The 18,596-nt window shown below is 37.2% G+C and overlaps 5 protein-coding genes across 8 annotated transcripts; 3 read left to right on the forward strand and 2 right to left on the reverse strand.

The window, feature by feature from the left end:
- Positions 1-16: 16 nt before the first annotated feature.
- Positions 17-3,721, reverse strand: LOC123010426. The gene is made up of 8 exons (XM_044407317.1): positions 3,182-3,721; positions 2,970-3,126; positions 2,330-2,920; positions 2,007-2,279; positions 1,298-1,443; positions 1,102-1,246; positions 765-1,048; positions 17-716 (listed from the first exon to the last, which is right to left on the reverse strand). Exons 1-8 carry the CDS (start codon positions 3,314-3,316, stop codon positions 90-92), a joined length of 2,358 nt encoding a protein of 785 aa, XP_044263252.1. The 5' UTR covers positions 3,317-3,721; the 3' UTR covers positions 17-89.
- On the forward strand, positions 3,437-8,479 carry LOC123016099 (inositol polyphosphate-5-phosphatase A). Of its 4 annotated transcripts, XM_044416335.1 has the most exons (9): positions 3,437-4,044; positions 4,093-4,323; positions 4,376-4,543; positions 4,594-4,851; positions 4,901-5,068; positions 5,124-5,366; positions 5,428-5,467; positions 6,892-6,928; positions 7,725-7,804. In XM_044416335.1, exons 1-7 carry the CDS (start codon positions 3,982-3,984, stop codon positions 5,464-5,466), a joined length of 1,170 nt encoding a protein of 389 aa, XP_044272270.1. In that variant the 5' UTR covers positions 3,437-3,981; the 3' UTR covers position 5,467; positions 6,892-6,928; positions 7,725-7,804. The 4 variants fall into 4 exon arrangements, with proteins under 4 accessions (XP_044272270.1, XP_044272269.1, XP_044272268.1 ...); XM_044416334.1 differs by lacking the exon at positions 5,428-5,467 and having other exon boundaries at positions 7,725-8,479; XM_044416333.1 differs by lacking the exons at positions 5,428-5,467; positions 7,725-7,804 and adding an exon at positions 7,314-7,484 and having other exon boundaries at positions 6,892-7,243.
- On the reverse strand, positions 8,275-9,932 carry LOC123016100 (vesicular integral-membrane protein VIP36). Its single transcript, XM_044416336.1, has 6 exons — positions 9,741-9,932; positions 9,578-9,693; positions 9,328-9,525; positions 9,114-9,276; positions 8,900-9,066; positions 8,275-8,846 (listed from the first exon to the last, which is right to left on the reverse strand). The coding sequence occupies exons 1-6, from the start codon at positions 9,853-9,855 to the stop codon at positions 8,631-8,633; spliced, it is 975 nt and encodes a 324-aa protein (XP_044272271.1). The 5' UTR covers positions 9,856-9,932; the 3' UTR covers positions 8,275-8,630.
- Positions 9,933-11,468: 1,536 nt separating this feature from the next.
- LOC123012670 (melanotransferrin) lies at positions 11,469-16,145 on the forward strand. The gene is made up of 9 exons (XM_044410742.1): positions 11,469-11,632; positions 11,881-12,059; positions 12,107-12,382; positions 12,433-12,727; positions 12,776-13,542; positions 13,594-13,758; positions 14,818-15,484; positions 15,531-15,702; positions 15,755-16,145. Exons 1-9 carry the CDS (start codon positions 11,560-11,562, stop codon positions 15,978-15,980), a joined length of 2,820 nt encoding a protein of 939 aa, XP_044266677.1. The 5' UTR covers positions 11,469-11,559; the 3' UTR covers positions 15,981-16,145.
- LOC123012678 (phosphoacetylglucosamine mutase) lies at positions 16,098-18,573 on the forward strand. The gene is made up of 6 exons (XM_044410755.1): positions 16,098-16,429; positions 16,482-16,552; positions 16,600-16,729; positions 16,838-17,294; positions 17,342-17,781; positions 17,825-18,573. The coding sequence occupies exons 1-6, from the start codon at positions 16,212-16,214 to the stop codon at positions 18,270-18,272; spliced, it is 1,764 nt and encodes a 587-aa protein (XP_044266690.1). The 5' UTR covers positions 16,098-16,211; the 3' UTR covers positions 18,273-18,573.
- Positions 18,574-18,596: the final 23 nt, after the last annotated feature.

Raw genomic sequence — 18,596 nt, forward strand, 5'->3', positions numbered from 1 at the left:
TAAAAGTTCTCTTTCGTACAAAATACTTTAAATTATTTTAATAAAATCATTGTAAAATATTGCATAACTTAATTATTAATATGATCACGTCAAACTGACTGCGACTGCTCAAATAGAGCAATGTGGCCATCCTTTTCGTAAATCCCCGGATTCAAGTAACAGGTTTTGAAAGCTATATTAAGAAAAGTGGACGTTTGTCGCGTCAACTTTTCCGATATTCGTTTTTTCAGCCCTCTCTCGACCATTTTCATCATTGTTTCAACATCGACTTGATAGGAATTCTCCATGAAAGTTGTACAGATCAATTCGATGTACCAACAGCCTCTCACAATGTCTCTGTGCGCCTGAAAACCCTCAACTGAAGGGTGACAAATCATCAAATCGCTGTAATATCGCTGATCGTCATCGCCAACTTCCCCCTTTTTAGTACACGCTGAATCGCTTTGGGTCTGTTGCGCAAAGTGGACCAAATTATCAACTAAATCGCCTCGACAGATATTGAAAATTAGGATTTTCGGCTTGTTGCGAAAAAGTGTGCAAGATTGGTTATTGAACTGCGTGATGATCCATTCTTCCTCCACTGCTTGACCATCGCTTCCAATTATGACCGTTTTGTTGTCGATTTTTTCGCCATGGCTCATTATTATCACAAATGCCATGTCAGGGGCTTCTTTATATTCTTTCTCCGAAAATTTTTTAACGACAGTTTTAATCTCCTACAAAAAATTATTAATCCCGGACAACTAAAAAAATCAAGAACGGACATCTCGACTCAAATTCCGGTACAAATCCACGTAAAATCCTATTTTTTCGAATAATTCTTTCAAATTTTCTTCATCCACTTCAGCTCCTCGTCTCGTTATGTGTCGCTCAGTTTCAAAAACCATATTATTAATTATCAAAACTTGACCTCGATTTTTTGACCTAGTTTTGTAAGAAAAATCGTCAGTATCACAGAATCTCGTTGCGTATTTTACTTCAATTTTCAACTTTTCCAAATGACTATCAGGTGGTCTATTGCAAGCAGTTGTGCCTATGTAAAGTCGAGCTAAAAATGTTATTGAAATGTAATTAAAGTGAGCAAATTTCTAACATATTTACTTGGAGGTTTATCTTCAAGTTTGTCTGCCAATTCGTGGTAATTACTTTTGCGTAAGGTCTCAACTAATTTAGAGAAAACTGTGGTAGATTTAGTTTTCACAAGTTGGAAAAGAATGCAGCGATTGTTGTGACGGCGGTCCTCCTCCTAATAATAAAAATTATTAGTTTTTTTACCTGTAGTACAAGAGCTACCAACAATTTTAACATTATCCATCATTTTGGCAATTATAGGTTCATTATAAGAAAGATTTCGCATGATTCGTTCTAAATCACAGTCCCTCACTAAATCGGGGAAATGTTTGTAAATCAGACTTTCATGTTCGGGCAGCATTTTGGTTTTCTCTTAATTAACACAATTATGATACGAACGGTACTAAAGGATATTCTCCAGAATAAAGAAGTTCTAAGAAACACATAATATTAAAATTGTGACAACAATGGACACAAAACAACAGCAACATAACCTTCGAAAAGTGTGGCACCAACGAAAGAACACAAAAAAACACCATACAACCCGCTAATTTTTAAATTCATTTACCTTTCCCTAATGTAATCAATAATGATGAAAGAAAAATTAAGTTCCAATTTTTAAGTTTAAAGCAACAACTTGTATTTTGTTACTAGAACGTCATAATAAATTATATTATTCCGGTTTTTGTTATTTTGATATTTAATTAGGACATTTAATAATTGAATACTATTTTGAAATGTCTATTTTTAGTTAAGATTTATCAATTATGTGCTGCAGGCTCAAAAAATAAACATAAATCTATATGATAGTCGCTTTATTGCGTGATTTTATTACACATTAAACAAAATAATATTAACATTGTAAATAAAACAAAATAGGAATGTTATTATTGCACCTTACTGACTAAGTTAGCACCTTAATAAGCGTCATTGGTTTTGGGAAAATTTCATCATTTTTCCATCCTCTTCATACAATCCTGGATGAAGGTAACATTTTTTAAATGCGATATTTTGAAACGTGGACGTTTGCTGAGTTCCTTCATTTGCATTCTGTGTTTCCCAAGGCATGGAAGAGACAACTTCCAACTCTTCATCAACTTTTCTCAGTAGAGATTCAATGTCCATGTCATGAGCGTGTTCCATAAATACCTTACATAATAACTGGATGTACCACGAACCTTTAATACTGTTTCTGTAAGCAGAAAAACCTACAATCATATTATCATTATTTTGAAGTATTTTACGTATAGTTAATTACCTTTTACTGAAGGATGGCAGATGAGCATGTCGCTGTATGTCCTGAGCGAATTTGACAAAATGGCATCAGTAAAAGTTTGTTTAGTCACTGATTCTGTAAGAACATTTCTGCAGATGTGATAAATAAAAATCTTAGGCTTCTTCCTAAATAAGGCACAATTCTCGTTGTTGAAAATTTTTTTAAAGCTTTCTTCAGCCAAGTATTTGTTGTCGCTACTAACTATCATAGTTTCATTTTTGATAACTAAACCGTGGCTCATTATTATGACGATACCCATGTCTGGTTGAGTTAAAGGCAATTTTTCAGAGAACTCTCGTGTTTTAAAGTACATGTCGTAGGCGTTCAGATCTGTGTATGAAAATACCGTCATTCCCATTTTTTCAAATAATATGCGGAGATTGCGTTCGTCGGCCTCCGCCCCATGCCGTTCATCATGTCCTTGTGAAAAATTTATATTGTTGATAATGAGTACATAACCACGATTTTTTGACCTAGTTGAGTAAAAACCAGTCCTGTTGTATTCCACAGTGTCATAAAATTGTGTCGAAAGTTTTACATCAATGTTAACATCCAAGGGATGCAAACTATTATCTAAAAAAATAAATAAATCACTCAAGGTCACACTAAAATAGCCACTTACTTTGAATGATCGTCTCTAGCTTATTTTCCAAAATATTAGCCAAACGATCACATCTCGTTTTTCTTAAACCTTCGACAAGCCCCGTAAAAGTGTTCACTTTTTCCAAATTTAATAACTTGAATAAAATTTGCCGGTTATTATGAGCCCTGTTTTGCTCCTAAAAATCTCCACGTGACTCACGTCATTCTTAAAAATTGAGATAATGGACTTACGAGAGGTAATTTGTCTAAAAAATCCTGATTGAGAGTACCTTTCTCGATCAAAATTTCCACAATCTGCTCTAAATCACATTGTTGGACCAGTTGAGGGAAATGTTTGTAAATTAAGTCTTTTTGTTCCGGCAGCATTTGGTATATTGTAAAGAACAGATTATGCAAATGAAACTAAACTAACACAAAAATTAAAAAAATAATAATAAAACAAACCGCCTTGCGGTGTGTCGGTTTTATAAACCTACTAACCACAAAATGTCAAATGTCAGCTGTTAACTGTCAAAATCAAATTGTGGGAGGTGTTTTGGAGTTGTTTCTAGTTAAAAAACGATGAATTTTTACAAGTCTTGGTAGAAAAAGTTACAAAAATGAATACTAGATCGATTTAGATTTAAATTTGGTGCTTTTTTGGCTTGTAGCGCTCGGTCGGTAACTAACCTTAAAATGTCATTCTGACGGCTGACTAAACCAAATTTCTCTGAAGAAATATCACCGAAATGAAACAAAATTAGCTTAATCTCATACATATTTTGTAATTTGAAATGAAAACAAATCAATAAAGTGGAGTCTGGCTCGTTGCGCTTGCGCATTTCCGGTGCTCAACAAAACATCAATTTGACAAGAAGAATCACTAAAAATTCTGGTCACAAAAATAGAATTGTGTCGATTTCCGTTGTGTTATAAAATGCGTACAAGTCTTGAAAAATCGCGTCATTGTCCACAATGTACGTACGTCAGGTTCTCTAATACGTAAACGGCAACTTCTAAATAAACCAAAAAGGGTTTTTAAATCGGAAAAAATGGGTTCGCCGTCGATTCCGGCCCTTTTGGTGACGGCAAACGTAGGCTCGATATTCGAAGACGTGAGTTTTAAAGTAGAGAGTGACCTTTAACTAAATATTGATTTGCAGCCCTCTGAAATGCTCAAGATTTGGACGGAAGAATTCCTCTCTACTGTCGCGAAACTAGACCCAAAATTCATTGCGCTCCACTGCCAGGAAGTCGGCGGGAAAAATTACGAGAACAGCATGAAACACGTCGAGCATTTTGTGAAATTACTCATGTCCAGCAACGAATTGAGGCTTTTTGACAAGATCAGGATATTTCTGGATGAAGACTACAGTTCTGCTGAAAATTTCACTGTTAATACCCTTAAAACCGTGCCCCGACTCTCTCTAACATTGCCAGTTTTAGGCTTTGGGAAATCTCTATTTTATTCATGAATCTGTTGAGAACGTTCTCATTTGGGACTTTAACGACGTGAAATTCGTTCCAGTCAGTGATAAACAAGTCCACTCCGGCAATATCGAAGCCGTCGCGACTAAAGAAAAAGCTAAATTCCCTCAGGATTTTTTCCCAGAGGTTGGCACCCTTTTGGACCAAACCCTGACATACATAATTTCACTTTTTAGTGCAAATGGTCACGAAAAGGCTTTCTTCGCACCCGTTGGTCCCTCAACGGGACTGTTGTGGACCTAATCAATATACATTTATTCCACGACGCGTCCAATTTTATCGCCATGGAGAGTTACCCTTCTGTTTATTGTAAAAATCGGCGTCGGGCCCTTGAACACACCCTTATAAGATTTCATAACGATCGTTACGGGAAAGCCCCATATTTCGTTTTTGGCGATTTCAACTTTAGAACTGACACGGAGGGCGTTATTAAAGTAAAAACATAACTAACAAATGCGTGTCGCTAATCAGCACCATTTTTAGAAATTGACAGAAGGGCTAACAACCACAAGACTTCAAAATAATAAAAATAATGATTACACTAAGCTCCAGTTTGCAAACGAGGACAGTCAGCTTGTCTTAACCGTTGGTAAAAAAGAATTCAACCATTTGGACCACCAGAAAGTTTTCCTGACACCGTCACCCACTTGGGTAAGTGGTGCTAGGAGGCGGGGATAGCTGTAATAAGAGCGTGGCCTTATTTCAGTTGAAAACGTTTGATAAGGAGTTGGAGGCGTTTGAGAAATACCTCACCGAGTACCCAATAAACTTCCCACCGTCGTACCCATTTGAGGAGAATATATCTCACGCTCGGAGCTACATGCAGACAAGATGTCCAGCCTGGTGCGATCGTGTTTTGTTAAGTCATACTGCGAAACAATTGGTCGATGAAGAAGAAAAAGTCGAGTACGGCCTCATGGGTTTGGATACATGCATGGGTGACCACAAGGTATGTGGTTGATTAACTCAGGTCCAGGGTCTTGTATGATTTTTTTCTGTGATTTGTGCAGCCAGTTTTTCTGGATTTACACATATTGGTAAACGAATAAGGTATCTCATTCTGCCTTTTGTTTGTTTAGTTTTTTTCGGTAGTTAGTTAAAAATTAGTTAGAACGATGGTAAAGAACAGTGGTGATTGCACTCCCCCTTAGCTGTCAACTGAGCTCAAATTCAAATTTTATCTTTAAATTTTTTTCATACATTAAAATGTGAGACTATTTCAAAGATTCTGAAGTGAGCTTGCCTCGCAAGATATTATAATTTAAATACATAACCTAGAATAATCAAAACTTGAGAATTAACAAAAAATTCATACAACATAGTAAAACACGATGCAATACAGGGTATAACGAAAAAGATTCCCCTGGTCAAAATAGAGCGATTTAACCAAACTTACCTCTATACCAAGTTGCACCGTTTAAAAGATAGAGAGCAACAAAATTTAAAAATTGTTTTCATTTTTCTTTAATAACTTAATGGATGAATCGATTTTTATGAAATTTGGTACAGGCAATTTGATATCAAAACCACATGTTTTGGTGCTATTTTTTTAATTTTATTTTTATTGTGAAGTACTTACTTATTAACAACTTCACACATTTTAGGCCATATTTTTGTTATACGTAATCTGAGTGGCGTAATTCTTTTTTTATTCGAAAGCTATATACATTATTTTTAAACGATTTCTGTATCTCATAAAATTTTTGTATCGACCTTGGCTTTAGAGTAAAAAAATAATTTAAGTAAATGTTTAGATGATGTGTTAATATTTTGGACGTTGGTCATTTTTTTTAAATTGAATTAAAAACTTTTTAGGTTTTAGTGTTTTATGTTGCTTTTGTTACCTAGTTAACAATAATATAATTAGTTATTAATTTAAACAAACAAAAATATAATTTCATTGGCGTTCTCTAACTTTTAAAAGCTGCAACTTGGTATAGAGGTAAGTTGGATTAAATCGTTTTATTTTGACCTGAGAAATCTCAGGTTACTCTTTATTTTTTTTTATCTTAGTCTTTATATCAATTGACTAGTACTTTAAACTCACATTCGAATTTATAAAAAATAAATAGACTTAACAGAGCATAATGGTCATAAAAATACAAACTATTAACAAATGTTTAAAGGTCAACGATTTGACATTTAAAATATACATGTTGATAATTCTTTCTTAAATAGAAGAAAAGATGCAAAGTACGAGTGGAGTAACGATAATATTTATTTTTGCTACAAAACATCAATTCTTGTAAACATCAACTTGGTAAGTTTTGGATTTGTTTGGAACAAGATTAGGGAAAATTTGAAATTGTCCGATGTTTTTGAAAAGTTGATTAGAGATTTCAGGTGGGTGAGGGGGAGTTGCGACGCCATGTTCTGTCATCGTCGTTACATTAGAACATAATACTGGCAGCAAACAAAATCGCATCGTCGTGTTTCTCAATGTCGTTAGCTAACACATATCGTTGTCCTTGCAGCCGGTCTATCTCCGTGTGGAGCTGAAATTGAACTCAGGTATAGTTAAATGTTGCGAGCACGCCCCTTACGAATGCTTGCCTGCTACTTGCCAGTGTTGCCAAACATTTGCTTCCGTAACAATAAACATAGTAGACATGTGCGATTATAGTCGAAAAAGTTACCCGAACGTGACGATCGACTCGCAACTGTTGCACGAACCAATCACACGTGACATGCTCTCGCACGAACCATACACGCCGGAAAGTGCCGAATCGCGTTCGCCGATACCCGAAGAGAAAATCAAAGACGAGGCGGAACCGGTGTCGGCCGCTCAACTAAAGAGACGACTTGAGTATATCTTGAGTTTGGAACGTAAGTTTCCGATGACACGATCGGAATCGGCGAACGTCGAGATGCGCGCCTCCAACGGGAATTTTTTCAGGAACAGAGCCATGTCTGAGGTGCCCCGAATGAGGAGGATGAGACTGATCTCGACGACGAGCGCTAGTTCGATACACAGGTATCAGAGCCATCATAGTTCCTCCGACGAGGATTGGTACGAATTCGAGGAAGAGACGGGGAGTAAGTGTAGCAGCGAAGATAGGCAATCCGATCGAAAATCGGACATTTTCGACGATATTAGGCTCGAAAAGACAACGAAATTTAAGGATAGGAGGCGGAATCGAATGAATTGTTGTAGTGTGATGTAATGGCATTTGCTCGTGGCTGTTTTGTTGTTTAGTGCTTGTGTGTGAAAAGTGCACGCTATTATAATTTTTTTTTGATTTTAGATGTTTTCTTTTTTGATTGCTCAATTGTTGATTATTTGTTAACGATGTTATTTCTGAAACAGGCCTGACCTTAAGTGCGACGAATAGTTTAAAAATTACTGACACTAAAGTGACCAAAGTTCAAGACAAAGTGGATCCATGCACAAGATACATTTACATCCAAAATATCGATAATCCCGTTAAAATTTTTAAAGAAACCGCCGTTTAAAAATATATAGGGCTACACGTCTTGTATTGGAGCACGTCCCATCCACGGAAGAATCAATTAGTTAAGTTTGATTATGCCAAAACTTGCCAAAAATACGTATTTGGCCAACCATTAAAAGACATCCATTCATTAAGGGTATACCCGGTGTTTTCGTCATTAAATGTTATGGCTGTGTCAGTTATCCTTTAAGATCGATGTAAGTTTATTTTATTGCTGACGGCTTGAAGAAACAAGCTGTAATAAAAATTTATGTATGTTGTAATATTGGCCGATAATTGTACTTATGTCAACAGCCCTTAAAAAAAGAAATTATACATGGTACTAGTCATAAATACTTAAAAAAGATTTATTTAAATTTTTGTTTATAAATCACATTTTCTTTTATACATAGTTTTATAAGTATAAAATTTTGAACAAATTCAAACCAAATGTAAAAAACCTGAAATAGTTGGAAAAAATGTGCCACAATGGTAGCATATTTTTTTTAGTCACTCATTGTAGTCATTTTTTTTGTTACAATTAAGTTCATTGTGTACGTACGTTTACTTAAATTAATGTTGTAAATTGTTGTAAGAATATAAACAAAAAAAAATAAACATCTGAATGGTTTGTACATTCTCATTTCAAAAAATGATATTTACACCAACACATTAATTTAATAAATAACAGACTATTATTTCGGCACCCTATTAACCTACCAAGATGAAAAAAAGCTCAGTCAAATAATTACAGTAATACAAAGTAACCCCTTTAAGAAGATTTAATAAAACCTCTTCCTTTTCTTCTCGTGATGTTTTTGATAAAACATGATTCCCAAAACAACGCACGCCACTACTGCTATACTTCCAATTAACATCAAAATGAAGATTTTAAAGCCGGACAACGATGAGGGCTTTGGGTCCTCCACATGGTCACGTGGTGGCTCGAAAAATGTGGCTGAGGGAACAATATTCGACCTGTCTTCATCCGCCTCAGGCTAAAAAATATTAATTACATATCAAAAATACCAACGACATTTGAAAAAAATACATCATCAGGCATATCCAATTCAAATAATCTAACAGACATAATATCGTGGTTATCTGACAAATCTCCGGTTGTTGCAGAGACCCCTAAGTAATAGCCAGTGGGGAGTCTCACTCCCTGGACTTGGAAACATTCCTTCCAAGCCGCCTTGTTTTCAATATCAGTGGAAACTAAAATAACGACGATAAAAGCGTGGTTAAGTGGGCGGAACTAGTACCTGTGAGTACATCTTTTTCATATCTGATAGCAATATGCGTGTCATAATCCAAGTTTCTAAACTTGGCTTCGCAGCCTGCGAGTTGAGTATGCGTTCCATCTCTGTCATGGTCATAATGTAGGGTGCCGTTATTGACCATGGCCGAAATGTATGGATGTTGGTGCTGTTAATGGCAGAATGGTTACATTTGATTCGCATTTCGCCCCCTACTTACATTATGTGGACCATTGTGGTTACTATAAGTGTCTAAAATGATCGCAAGTCCGTGGAAAAAGTCGTTATTGCCAAAAACCGGGCCCTCTTTCATCCTGTCTTTGGCATACCAAATCGCGAATCCGTCCCCGAATAAATCCTTCCCTTTTCCGTGTACTTTAAAGTGGACTTGCAGCTCCCAATTGCGTACGTTAACCGGCTAAGAATAGACGAGGTTAAAGGGTGAAGGTTGGAGACAAACGGTAACCTACCACAGAGTTCCAGATAGCTCCTACTTTACTCTGAAGATCTGAAGTGAGTCGTATGTAGTTGGGGGTTACTATTGTGCTTCCTGTGAAATGCCAGAATGGAATCTCAATGCCAGAGCCTGGAAAAATCGGGATAAGAAAAGTTCTAACCTCACTTAGGACATACCGTAATATGGCTTGATAAGGCTGTGTTCTCGCTTCATAAAGTCTTTTGTATTCCATTCCGCATTTACATAACTCAGAAAATAAAGGAAAACGCCCAAATATTCGACCCAAATCATCTTTTTCAATGATAAAAATGCTAATTTACCGGAATTGACGTATAGCACTTGACATTTTTGACACTAGCAATGCCAACGTAACAAAAAATAATAACTGTGATTATGAAAATATTATTCTTTATTAACTTTACAAATTACAATTTACAACATTGAAATAATAAAAAAAACATTACACACAAAAAGTATTGTTACAAAAATACTAACTAAAGTTTCATTATAATTTCGTCAAAGTAAAGTATAAGAAAATAACACTCAATAAATTTCTCATGGTATACCACCATCTTTCTCCTTTCTTAATACCAAACAAAGTTCGATATCACTAGGCTTCAGAGTAACGCGTTTTGCATGAGCCGCTAACAAGTTACTGTCTGCAAAAACTGAAACTAAATATGCCTCGGCAGCTTCATGCAGTGCTTGTAAAGCACTTCTCTGAATCCTGAGATCCCTTCCTTCACGATGTTGATTTTGTAGAAGTTCACGAATAAGTTTTGAAAAGGGCATTTTTGGAATGCACATCTCTGTAGACATTTGTAATTTCTTAATGAGCCTAAGCAGCTTTAATCGAATACGATATTGTTTGTTTCCTATAAAATAAGACGTAGAGCTCAATCGTGTGCCTTTCTTTGGCGTTTTCTTAGTACGAGCCATTTTGCTGAAACAAATAAGTAACTCCTTAAAATCTAAACAGTTTATACATTATTGGCATTTATCTACCTTTAAAATAGGGACCTATTTAATAAAACAATCAAAATACAAACAAGTCACACAAGAACCTTTTTTCTGGAAGATAAACGGTAAACCTTAAACCATGACCCTAACCTAGGACAATGCAGGACAATCCCGCCTTTTTTTAGTGCTTTTGTTTCCTTAATGTTGATGTTTCCAATTGTAACCAATAAATATTTAAATAATTTATAATAATAATGTTTTTTTCAATCTCCACACCCCATTAATTATCCCCTGTATTAGGAGTTAAAATAAAAATTAATGGGAGTAAGTTTTTTTTTAAATTCATTTATGTTCCAAATTTAGTCAAAAGCGTAATCTTATTTGTTTTGATAATTCATCCACCAAATTTCTCCCAGTTTTAACGTTTTTCGTAGTCCTCAATCATAATAAAAGTAAAAAAACAATATAACAATATTCTAACATTATTATTCATACCTTCTAATTAAATTTTATTAATAAAAATTTAATCTTCATCCCTGGGTCACTAACAACTATTTTACTACACTAATGTTCTATGAAAACTTAAACTAGGTACTATGGACATTAGCTTTTGATTTATTCCCTCTTTAAAAAACACTAAAAATTTAAACGGTCTCAAAGTCTGCAAGAATCTTTTCTAGAACTTGGATTTTGCGGTTTTTAGTACTTTTTTTTTCACAGTGTTTTAATGTTGGTATTCCCGATTGTAGCTAAACAAATAAAAAGATTTAAAAAATTACCTATTTATTATTTATTCATTTTACTATATTATGACTATTCTTTCATAGTCTTGTACAGTTTAATTGTACTGATGATTATTTTCTCCTTTAAATGTAATTTGAACTTTAAATGTTTGTTTTTAGTCGTTGGGACAGACTGCATTCTTTGACTCTGTCCCACATATATTGGTATCTCCCTCTTCGCATTGTGTTGGGCGTGTTTTGTGTAAAGCCTCTGTTATCAAATGCTTTGATAATATCAAAAATAATCCCAAAAATGGGTTTTAAAGATAGGACTTATCTTTATTTTGCTTTACTGATATTGTTTAGTGTTTTTGTGATAAGTGCAGGTAAATTACATCAAACCAATAGAAATAACATGGTTAAGTGGGAGGGGTCTTGTTACTCATTTGTTTTGATAATTCATCAACCAACTTTTTCCCAATTTTCTCAGTTTCAGCATTTTTCCTAGTCCTCAGTCATAATAAAAGTAAAAAAAGTTAGTATTAACAGTTTTTATCCCTTCAAATTAACATTTAATTAATAAAAATCAAATCTAGTGGATCACATCAATGATTCATGTTTCTCTAACTTTTAGGCCAGAATTTTTGGAAAACCACTCAATTTAACACTGAAGAGCCTGAAGATAAACGTATCAAGATAATATGGTGTACAATTAGCAGAGCAGAGCAACGGAAATGCAAGAATTTTGCCATGGCAAATGAACGCGACCGAATCAGAGTGGGCTATGACTATTTTAACATTGAATGTTTACAAGTAAATCCAGTCTTGGAAAATGAACCAAAGTAACAACATGTTTTTAGGCATTTGATAAAGAAGAATGCATGAGTCTACTAGATCAAGAAAAAGCCACTCTTACCACCCTTGACGCAGGGGAGGTGTTTGTTGGTGGTCGCTACAACAGTCTTGTACCCATTGGCCAAGAGGTTTTAGAAGGGGGACTCCAGCATTATTATGCCGTCGCAGCGGTCAAAAAGGGGACCCTGACCCACGTTAATTCGTTATTTGATTTAAGAGGAGTCAAGGCTTGTTTTGCAGGGGTTGAAACGTTCGCTGGATGGGTTGTTCCAATATACACAGTCTGTTTTTAATCTCCCATTTGTTAAAATCACTAATTTGTTGGTTCTAGTTGATGAACGAGGGTGGGTTAGATGTTGTAGATTGCAATAATCACGTCAAGTCGGCCACGAAATACTTTGGACCATCATGCGCTGTCAACTGTCTCACCAGCAAATACAACCCCATTGGAGACAATTCCGATAGGTTGTGCCAACTTTGTATCGGAAAAATCCCCGGGGGACGGTGTACCAGCTCAGATCCGTATTCGGGATATGAGGGAGCATTCCGTTGTCTCTTAGAAGCTGGAGAAATCGCCTTCGTGAAACATACGACGATTCCGTCCCTTGTAGCTGGTGACAATTTTGGTAATTATATTTTTTTGTAATTGGCCTTTCTTACATTTTTTACTTTAGTGTCGATATCAAAAGATTCTTTTGAACTGTTATGCAAGGATGGTAGCCGACGTCCCATTGACGAGTACATGTCGTGCAATTGGGGCAAAGTCCCATCAGACGCAATCGTGACAACATCAGCGTCGTCTTTTGAAAAACGGAAAATTTATCAAAAATTCCTTGAAAAAGCTGCAAAAATGTATAGTTTTGGAAATCAGAATAATGGGACAAACCGTTACGATGATCAAAACCGAAATTCCTACGATAACAGACAGCCCCAATATGACCAGTTTGGGAACAGGATTGATCAGTCCAATTATGATCAGTATGGAGGTAGACCGAATCGGTATAAAAGGCAGAATTTCGGTGATTTTGGCACTCAAAATAGGCCTCAATATGACCCAAACATTCCTCAGTATGAAGAAAATAGGCCGCAATATGACCCAAATAGGCCACAATATGACCGCAACAACAATTACAATCCATATGGACGCGATCGGCCACACAACCAAAGTGACTATAAGCCATATGGAGAAGACAAGCGTCCATACGATCATGAACCGGGAAATAGGGATAGAGGCCAGGAATATCCGTTTGATCCACACTACTTTAACAGAGAGGAATATGGAGAAAATATTGACCCATATGGAAATAAAAGACAACCATCAGTCTATAATAATAGCGTTCCCGACTACTACGATTACAACAGAAATAATACGTTTTATGAAGTTTTTAATTTATTTGAATCATCGCCACGTTATGGGATTCACAGCAACTTATTATTTCAAGTATTTTGTAATTTTTAATAATTATTGTATTACTATTTCTAATTTTGGTAGGACATGACTCGGGACATTGCACCACTCAACGAAAATTTGCAGACATACTCGAACTTTTTGGGCAGTTCTATGAACATAATTATGGGAGTTAGAGTGTGTCAGGTCAACAGGATGACTCTGTGTGTGACTTCAGACGTTGAAAGAAACAAGTGCATAAAGATGAGGGTAATGAACTGATTTCTGATTAATTAATTTTATTCTTCGACACTGTCAAAATTTACGGTTTTTCTCCCGTGTAAGGAAGTTTTGACAACTGTTTGGCATTTCTCAATACAAAACGTCAAATTATTTTTAACAGATTTAAAGCAAGTTTAACCCTTGTTGACTCTAATTCGAAGAATAAAATGTTGTATTCCACTCGTTTGAGTGTAAATCGGACGCTTTATTCCACCTCGTGGATGGTAAACCACTCGTTGCACTCGTAGTTTAAAAATCCACTCGGTCAAATAAAGAGTCCGATTTACACTCAAACTCGTCGACTAAATAACTATTATCCACAATCACTCTATAAAGAGACTTTATTCCACACTTTAGATGCGTATAAAGTACCACTTTATCCACTAGTGGATAACTGACGTTCTCGCGGTTAAACATTCTTGCTTGGATAAAACGCTACCTAACACACTCTTACAATAAATAACTATTAATTTAATACAATTTGACACTAACTATTTAAAATCTGGTGTTTTTAATATTTTAGTGATTTCGAACTAGAATTTGTTACTGAAAGCAAATGACTATCTGAAGATCTAAAATTAAAATCTGGTACAATAGAAAGCAAAAAATTCCGGACACGTTCAACATTTCGTTGACATAAAATGTGAAATACCCTTTATGTATTTGTAACTTTATTTTAGACATTTTTTGTTCTACTGCATCAATTTCCTGCTAAGACATAATTAAGCACAGACCAGAGCGTCATTTTTAATATTACGTTTAAATGAGTGTCCGAAATTGTTGCACGCCACCGTACCGTTCAATTAAATTTACAAAGTGGTCTAGAATTTTGAAATTAATTTTGCAATATTGAAGATCAGAAACAGAAGATGTGAAATGTGTCCAATTTCTATCTTACGTCTCCATTTTATTCATTGTTCAGTGCAAATTTATTACAATTTGAAAATAAGCTACTTAGATCAGAAATATTATTGCACAGTTCATTTTAAGGACGTCAGTTTTTTATTTCACGACTTTTAAGGATAAAATAAAGATTACCATTTCCAGACGGCCTTAAAAGCCCACCTCCTCAAGCCAGAAATGGACTGCTACAAAGGCCACTCGCAAATCCATTGCATGCAAGCCATCAGGTCGGGTCTAGCTGACGTCGCAGTTTTGGACGCCAGCGACGTCTACACAGCCGGTTTAAACTTCGACCTCATTCCATTCATGAGCGAAATGTACAACTTAAACGACCCCGAATACTATGTGGTGGCTGTGGCCAAAGAATCAGATCCCTCAACCGAGCTGACGTACCTTCGAGGAAAGTACACTTGTCATGGAGGCATCAATACTGCCGCCGGTTGGGTGTACCCCCTTGCATTTTTAATCAGTAATGGGTGGATCCGGCCTTACGGTTGCAACAGTATTAGAGCTGCGGCAGAATATTTCTCAAAGAGTTGCGTCCCGGGAGCGCTGAGCACTGAATACAACACTGGCGTGCCGTATGACAACATGTGCCACCTTTGCCACGGCGCGAGCTTCCGGTATTGTCGCAGAGACGCCTCGGAGGACTACTACGGCCACACGGGGGCTTTCAGATGTTTAGTGGAAGGTGGCGGTCAAGTCGCTTTTGTCACGCATACTACAGTCACGCAAAATACCAACGGAAAAAGAGAAGAGTGGTGGGCGAGGGATAATCTAAACGACGATTTTGAGTTGCTTTGCCCTGATGGTATTTTATTTAATTTTTTTTGTCATTTATTGATCATGGGTTGTAGGGACGAGAGCCGAAATCAATGAATACGAAAAATGCAATTTGGGAAAAGTCAAGGCGAATGCGATCGTAACCCGAGGCGGTTATGGGTACAACGACACACATGTGAATGCGTTTATTAATTTATTTTTGTACGCCCAGAATTTTTACGGACGGAAGACGACCGATGAATTTAGGTAAAGTGACATAATACGAAAATAAAAGACTGAAGTTATTTTTGTTTTATAGTTTCAGTATGTTTTCGTCAACGCCGCCTTATACCGATTTGATATTTCAAGATGCGACGACTCAATTGAAGGTCATTCCCCCTGAAAAGCGTCACTACGCCGAATATCTCGGAAGTGACTTCCTGCGGGCACGGAGGATCGTTGATTGTCATGCCGGAAGTGCCTCTCTAAGTGCCTCAATCACGCTACTTACGACAATTGTCGCTTTTGTTATTGCTAGATGTTAAGTTTTTATAGCACTTTTTTCTATGTTTTATGTACAAATTTATTGTGAAACCGTCCATTTTATCGAGATTTTATTTATGTAAATTCCGTCCATTGGTTTTTTATCTTTATCATTCCAGATAACGGAGACGAAAATAATTAAGACGTAATTAAAATACTTAACGAAATTCCAATGTTTGTTTGTAGACCTCTCCCTTTAGTGAAAGTCAATTTAAATTCATTACAACGATGAAATGAACTCAGACTGGCATTACTGGTATCCACTATTAGTCATCGTCTCGCTCCTTCTCTCTCACACCTATTCCCTCCCAGAAAAGGTGTCAACCAGTCTCTCAAGTGGTCTTATCAGCATGGCAAACAGTTACAGAACAGTTTACGCTTTCGCCAGAGAAATGCACCCAAAAACTGTCAAGACTGACATACAATATGGTACTGCGGGTTTCAGAACCAAGTAAGTCGAATTGATCGTCAAATTAGAGGTTAAGTTAACTGTCACTCTTTAGGGCCACCAATTTGGGGTACGTTATGTACCGGATGGGGCTGCTGGCCGTCTTAAGGGCCAGGTATAAGAGAGGTGAGTGGCCGATTTATAGAAACTTTGACGGAATTTGACGATTGCAGCCACCATCGGGGTCATGATCACGGCCTCACACAACCCAGAACCCGACAACGGGGTGAAACTTGTCGACCCCATGGGCGAGATGCTGGAGCAGAGCTGGGAGAAGTGGGCCACCAAGTTTGCCAATGTTGGGTAATTTAATTTTTCTTTATCACTGCGTTGCCATAACAATTTAGCGCATTAATTCTCAATTTGTCGCCATTCCCAACCCCATTGATAAGATAATTGAACCGGTTTTAGTGATGACCAACTTGAAGAGACTATCAACGAGATAATCAAAGAATACGATATTCCTATGACCGACCGTGTCGAAATCGTTGTAGGAAAAGACACCCGACCTAGTAGTCCAAGTCTGGCCAAGTCCCTAACGGACGGGGTTTTAGCCCTTTCCGGGAAACCAGTTGATTACGGAATTGTGACCACCCCCCAACTGCATTATTTTGTCGTTTGTAAAAACACAAATCGCAAATACGGCGAACCGACCGAAGAAGGCTACTACACAAAGTTAACCAAAGCTTTCAAAAAACTCAGGGGTGAAACTTACACAAACGGAAGTTACAAAAACCGGCTTTTGTATGACGGAGCAAACGGCGTTGGTGCTAAAAAAATCAAATATTTTCAAGAACTCTTGGGTAACAGTATGAAAATACAAATGTATAACGATGCCATTATCGGTTCGGGCAAGCTTAACTACATGGTAATAATTTCGCGGTGATAAACATTTTTACTGTTTGGTTATTGCAGTGCGGTGCCGATTATGTGAAATCGCAACAGAAATTCCCGACTGGGGTTCCCGTGGAGACCAACGTTCGGTGTTGTTCGGTCGATGGCGACGCCGACCGATTGATTTATTACTACATGGACGAGAATAACGGCTTCCATTTGATGGACGGGGACCGTATGGCAACTCTGATCGCAAGTTATCTTAAGGAAATCTTAGAAAAGACCGAACTCGATCTCAACCTAGGTTTAGTTCAAACTGCGTACGCTAATGGCGCGTCGACTGAATACATATCGAAAAAATTGCAAGTGCCGGTTGCGTGTGTCTCTACAGGGGTCAAACACCTGCACCACAAGGCTCTCGACTACGACATTGGAGTCTATTTCGAGGCCAACGGACACGGAACCGTCATCTTCAGCCAAAACGCCAAAGACAAGTTGAGAGAAACTGCAAAAAATAACAGGTAAAGTTGCACCGAAATCGTTTTAAACTATTAGTTTGTTTAGCATTTCGGAGGAGCGAAGACAAGCCGCTGAAGCTCTCCTTAACCTCATCGACCTCATCAACGAAACGGTGGGCGACGCCATCTCCGACATGCTCCTCATCGAGACGATTCTCCACGCTAAAGGCTGGGACATCCAACAATGGGAAAGCGCCTACACCGATTTGCCCAACCGCCTGATGAAGGTGACGGTCCAAGACCGGAACGTCATCACAACGACCGACGCCGAGCGCATATGCGTCACTCCCGAGGGCCTCCAGGCCGAAATCGACGCCTTGGTGGCCAAGTTCGACAAAGGCCGGTCGTTTGTCAGACCCTCAGGGACTGAGGATATCGTCCGAGTGTACGCCGAGGCAGCTACCCGGGAACAAGCTGATGAATTGGCGCTGCAAGTCGCTAAAAAAGTCTACGAAATGGCCGGGGGAGCTGGCGATTCGCCGCAATTGAATTGAGTGCAATAAATATTTTTTTAAACTAATTTTACTTTTTTTGTGCCATCTATACGTACCAACGTGACCTACTCCGCACAGTTCTTGCCTTACCGAGGCTGGGCCTCTTTGTTGTACAAATTTTAAAGCTTTTATTGACTGTTTTCTGTGCTGCTGCCCTCTGGTGTACTTAATTATTGTACCCGTGTAATGTTAGGATTTGTAATCATTCCATTCGTTTTGACACTAACTGCCTTCAAAATAGAAACGGCAACAGCTTTAATTTTAATTCTTTATATACATTTTAATAAAAAGTTTATGTATATTTTGTCGTTTTATTTGGGGAGG

Source organism: Tribolium madens, unplaced genomic scaffold, assembly GCF_015345945.1.
Source record: "Tribolium madens isolate multiple individuals breed KSU strain unplaced genomic scaffold, Tmad_KSU_1.1 Scaffold_19;HRSCAF=116;Tcas5.2_LG9, whole genome shotgun sequence".
In the NCBI taxonomy this organism is placed as follows: domain Eukaryota; kingdom Metazoa; phylum Arthropoda; class Insecta; order Coleoptera; family Tenebrionidae; genus Tribolium; species Tribolium madens.